The sequence below is a fragment of the Cyphomyrmex costatus genome, unplaced genomic scaffold, assembly GCF_001594065.2.
Source record: "Cyphomyrmex costatus isolate MS0001 unplaced genomic scaffold, Ccosl1.0 scaffold777, whole genome shotgun sequence".
In the NCBI taxonomy this organism is placed as follows: domain Eukaryota; kingdom Metazoa; phylum Arthropoda; class Insecta; order Hymenoptera; family Formicidae; genus Cyphomyrmex; species Cyphomyrmex costatus.
This window is the reverse complement of record NW_017280352.1, coordinates 104,213-110,110: the sequence shown is the minus strand read 5'-3', so window position 1 is coordinate 110,110 and position 5,898 is coordinate 104,213. Positions and strand designations below refer to the sequence as shown.

Genomic DNA, 5,898 nt, shown 5'->3' with positions numbered 1-5,898 from the left:
CATTTTGACAGCTGATGAAACAAGTGAAATATACGCTTTTACGTATAAAATTTCACGATAACTGCAGTTTCCGCCAATTTTTAGGACTTTCACGAGTACGAGGAAAGTCACATTTTCACAAATAAGCAAATATTGACGAAATGACACGCAAGAAAAAATTTGTCGTCAAAACATCACTTTTTCACGCCTATTAGTTCAGACTTTTACCATGGCGAGGCGCTATACACTCACACAAGCATGAACCCATGTCTGTGCGCTCCTCTTCTACCCGAAAATGAGCACACGGACATGAGCTTGCAATTGTGTGTATAACCAGTTGCGTACTACCAGTTTTGCTAGCCACCGACTAATTCGGTGTCGCTACCCATCAACACGGAGTTCTTGGCTGAGTATTCAGGAGCCTTAAATGTTTATAGTAATATTATATATGCACATATACTATATGCATACATATACATATAATATATAGGGTATATACTTTATTTTAAATGTATAAATGATTTAATATCTTGGAAAGGTAATGGAAAAATTTTAGATGAATGTTGTATGGTCTGAAGTAGTAGAAATCATAGTTTTAAACGTGTATTGGATAATATATCCATGTTTTATTGTGTATTTCAATATATGGTTACACATGTAACAGTATATTGAAATATACGGATACGTATTATATACCTTTCGAACCGTATACTTCGATACATATGTGTATTATACTTGTATATTTCAGTACCCGTGTATTATAAATTACGCGGATTGAGACAAGGATATTAATTACATATGTAACACATGTATTTAGATACATGTAGAAAAGAGATTACTAATCTGAAAAGACGCAATATATTGGTAAAATTAATTTTTTAAAGTCATATGGAAATTATCGCCATTTTTTAAATTTTAAATAAAAAAATTTTTTATAATATGATTTTTTTTATTATTACGGATAAAAGTATCAAGATAAATCTATCAAAAAATACCGATTTACGAGATATTTTATTTTATTCATGAAAGAATTAATGCCTGGTTTATGCTTCGGTCTTAAGGTCTTAATCCTAATGGGCCTTCTACAATAAGCCGTAAGTCACAAATCATAAGTCATAAGCTAGAAATCAACGACATATATTATACATAGACCGAGCATTCCCATGCTTTTCAGTGGTGGGGGTTGAAACCGGAAATTGACAGTTTAAGTAGACCCGTGTTATCTCACTTTACCTCGCGGTATATTCAGTTATATTCTTTCCAACCAACCTTCTTGTACCATTGGTCTACACTTTCTGCGACTAGTGTTGTCAAGAGCACATAACCTTTCTCATATTATGTTGTTGATTCCGTTGATCCCAGAAAGAAACACGAAAATGACGAAAAAAATGTTGTTCACTGAGCAAATTTAGAAGAATGTTATATAAATGATGCCTAAGTTAATTGGTTAGGTTAGATTGAGATAAATGTATCACTCGATTATATTAATATAAATTTTACTATCATTAGTTAAATATAATTAGGTTTGTATAATAATTATTTGAATAAATTTGATATATTTTTAACATTATTTCAAAATAAAATAATTTTATCTCATATGTTTATGATCGCACTTTCTGACCTGTTTATTTACACTTGCGACTGTCAAGAGCGCTTCTCTTTCTCTCTTAAGGTAGAAAGAGATGCAACGGGTCTAGTTAAACTGCCAACTTCCGGCTTCAAGCTAAGAACAGAATGCTCGGTCTATGTATATATGTCGTTGCTAGAAATGGGTCAATCACAGTCGTCAATTTTTAGTTTCTTCCGATTTATGACTTATGGCTTATTGTAGAAGGCCCATAAAATTCAGCCAATAAAGTTCAAATTTCGATTAGAACTGGCAGCTTTATTGGTTGAATTTTAGGATCTTGGGATTAAGACCTAAAGCATAAACCAGGCATCAGGTACAATTATCAAAAAATTAATACAAAATATTTAACTGAATATAATTGTTAAAATTTCTCGAAATTAAACAAAGGTTTTGTTAAATTGGATAAATGAGAATATTTAATGTGCAAAAAATTAAAAAATAAATTTCCTTCCATTCTTTATTTCGAAGATGCAAAAGCATATGAATTTTGTAAATTAGCAGTTCGTTTCGTTTGTACCCCTCAAAGAGTGATTGTACCGAATTTTTTAAATAGGTGTTGAACAATCATCCCCTGAGAGGTACAAGCGAAACGAACTGCGGTACAAACGTCTACAAGCGGTCCCGAAGCACCCGCTTTCGGATTCAAAATATATCTTTAAAAATGGCAAAGTTAGCATTCACCCTTATTTTAAAAAATCGGTACAAATATCCCCTGAGGGGTACAAACGAAACGAACTGCGGTACAAACGGGTACAAACGATACTGAATCTGATAGTATTTTGAAAATTTAAATATCTCAAAGTTGGGTATTAAAAGAATTTTTTTTCTTCAATCCTTAAAGTTCAAACGAAAAGAACGGTGATACAATCGGATACAAACCTAGCTCTATCCATTGCATATAAAAAAAAATTGTTTTTCTTTAGGTACTAACTTCACATAGGTAAATATATCATAATTTACAAAAACAGATCGACGAATACAATTATAATTGAATTATATTAGAATAAAACGTCAAGAATTATAAAATTGCTGAAAATAAATAAAAGTCTAAATAAAAATCTGAACCATTAAAACTGTAAGTAATAAGATTGTTTACAGTGACAAAGAAAATAAATACATAATAAATAAACCTGTCGTTTAGGTTCATATATATGAATTAAATTATAATTTATTATATCTACGTATGCATGGTGCAACTCGATATTAGGCTGTAAAGTTCAGATTACTTTTGTTTGCAATTTAATAAATAACATTTCAGAAATAAGAGACGCTTATTTAAAAACTTTTCCGTGTTTAAATGTGGCCGAAATGTTCAAGATTGTAACAGCAAGTTAAATACGATTTACATTTAAATTGAATCAGTGGAAAAGATTTATTTTTTAATTTAATCTTAATTTATTTTTTGCATAATCATCTATAATATCAAAATTCTATTAATCTGCTTTCAATAAATAAATTAGTAAAGAAAGCATATTAAGTTAATAATTTTAACATTTTTTTTTTTGAGTTAGTTTGTGACACAATGAACTCTTTTCAGTATCATTCTTGAAACGTTCTAATGCATTAAGTATTTTATTGATTGAGTGTAAACATTAATAGGTTATATATGCATATGGAAACAAATTATACATATTATTAAAAGTATACATATTCAGAGGTGCCAAAGGGTTTGCGGGTTATCGCCGTATCACCATTCATTGCTAACGTTTCGTGAACCTTGTTGGCACCTTTAAAGAAAATATGTATGAAAACCTTAAAGGTATCATCAAATATACATATATATTATTACAAATTGTATATTTTACAGGAGACAGAATATTTTAATTTGGGAATTCGCGTAGTTACTGAGTTTGTGTTAAGTAAGTTTATATTACTGATATATAAAGAACAACATAATGATAGAGATAAGATAATAGCTATCAGTGTTTTTGTCTACTTTAAGAATTTAGGTCTTAAATTTTGTATACATCTAATTAAGCTAACAAAACAGTTAATCAAAATTAAAACAAATATGAAAGATATATATTTTAACTATAGAACGAAGAGATGGAGAGTTCAGAGGAACCAACCAGTTTGCAATCTATATGTCATCTCCATGCCTCGGAGTTATTTCCTAAGCACACGCAGTTTGAATGCGATGATGAAACACTGACAATTCCATTTACACCATTAAGCGGAGAATCGGTCGTAGCTTTGGGACGGACAACGGATGGTGTTTTGGCACTTTCAAATTATAGGCTGTATCTACAATTAAGTCAAACATGTTATAATATGCCTCTGGGTCTCATTGAGCAATTGGAGGTCAAAGAAATATTTTATTTGCATATTGGATGCAAGGATGCACGTTCTTTAAGGTATTTATAATGTACTTTAAGGTATTTATAATGTATATTTATAATATACTGTTATTTTTTATCTGTATAAATATATTAAATTTTGCTCTTCTACATTTATTAATCATTATGTACGACAGATTTATGTAATTACTTTTATTAACAAGATATCAATATATTAAAATGATATTTTAGTTGTGCATTTACTACAAACGAGCACTGTTTAGAGTGGTTCAAACGATTGCACAAAGTGACATATTCACGAAAAAGTATAGAGGATATATTTGCGTTTGCATATTATGCATGGTCTATAGAAGAAGGCAAAGATTATCCTAGGCTTGGAAAAGATAATAGTTCTTATATTACTACTTTTAATTCAGAAGTAAGAGAGTATCTTTTTTAACTATTTTTATTTGTCTACAGAAATTTTTACTTTATACAAATATACTTACATGAAATTATATCCTATATATATAGGTTGAGCGGTTAAAATTTAATTTGCATGGTACATGGCGCGTAAGTCAAATAAATAAAGATTATCGGATGTGTCCATCCTATCCACCACAGCTTCTAGTTCCTGCTTGTATTTCCGATGAAACACTTGAATTTGTTGCCAAATTTCGAAGTTCTAGACGAATTCCAGCTGTTATCTGGAGGTATAGTTTTTATTTTTTTTTATCTTATATGATAATATTTATAATAAATCATCTATCTTATTATAATTACATATAGACACGTGATCAATGGCGCCGTAATAGCTCGCAGTAGTCAACCGGAAGTTGGTTGGCTCGGTTGGAGAAGTTCTGAGGACGAAGATCTTTTAAAAGCTCTTGCTGATGCATGTAGCTATGATAAAGGCGAATCTACATTAGTAGATTCGCCTATTACATATTCTGATACTGGTGACGATATGTCAAGTGCTGCCAAAGTAAGAGGATTTTAATTAATAAATTTAATTAGAAGAAGTATACAATCTTTTTCGACTGACTGTTCGGGGATCGTTTCATTTCTACATTTTCTTATGTATTTTTTCTCATGGAAACTGGAAATTATAATAATTGCGGTTTTTTACTGCAGCTATATTAGAAGATAATAAAACCTCCCAAATTAAAGAACCCAACAAATTTAAACCTTTGAAAGCTAACCGCAAAAATTTGAACGTTTCTAAATTAAAACGATTACCTAACCACAAAATAAAAGACCCAATAAGTTTCTTCCAATAAGTAAATAATTGAAAATGCGGTGGATCTTTATTTTATTCTAATCTAATCTTACTATTCATTATTTATAAGAATTATAAGTAATACTTTTCGTACTTCAAGTGTCGAAAAAATTACTCCGTACAAACTTCGACATTACTTCTAAGTGAACAACGAGAAACTCATCAGTCTTTTGAGAGCAGGCCGCCATGTTCTATTTCCGAGTCATTAACAGATTGGTACTCTGGAATTACAAGCAATTATTTTTCATTGCACGGGCTAGTATAAATTAAATAAATTTCAAATTAAATCTCGATAACCGACTTTTATATTTTGTGCACTAAGAATAACAAATTGCAGAAATTTTTTAGAAAACTGTAATATGCAAATTGTAATCTGTTTTTCTTATATGTATGTATGTTCATTTTGAATTTGCACCTTGAATAATCTATCATTTACTTTTCGTGGTACATATTCAACATAGAAAATATACATAATGTATGTTCATTTTGAACTGACACATTTAGTAATATATCAGTTACTTTTCGTGATAATATATTATATTAGATAATATCATTTAAAGTATTAAAGGTTTAAATTATTAGGTTACATTATTAGATAATCATTTTAATTTAGAAAGGTTCAAATTTTTGGGGTTAATTTTCAAAGGTTGAAACTTATTGGGTCTTTTATTTTGTGGTTAGGTAATCGTTTTAATTTAGAAACGTTCAAATTTTTGCGGTTAGCTTTCAAAGGT

General features: G+C 29.8%; 1 protein-coding gene across 1 annotated transcript in view; it reads left to right on the top strand.

The window, feature by feature from the left end:
• Positions 1 to 3,403: 3,403 nt before the first annotated feature.
• The window catches only part of LOC108781176 (myotubularin-related protein 4), an 11,953-nt gene continuing 9,458 nt past the window's right edge, over positions 3,404 to 5,898 (top strand). Inside the window, exons 1-5 of the mRNA XM_018549091.1 lie at positions 3,404 to 3,468; positions 3,647 to 3,963; positions 4,138 to 4,324; positions 4,420 to 4,598; positions 4,675 to 4,870. Of these exons, the coding sequence (XP_018404593.1) occupies positions 3,656 to 3,963; positions 4,138 to 4,324; positions 4,420 to 4,598; positions 4,675 to 4,870 (870 nt within the window). The 5' untranslated portion in view covers positions 3,404 to 3,468; positions 3,647 to 3,655. The remainder of the gene's footprint in view (positions 3,469 to 3,646; positions 3,964 to 4,137; positions 4,325 to 4,419; positions 4,599 to 4,674; positions 4,871 to 5,898) is intronic.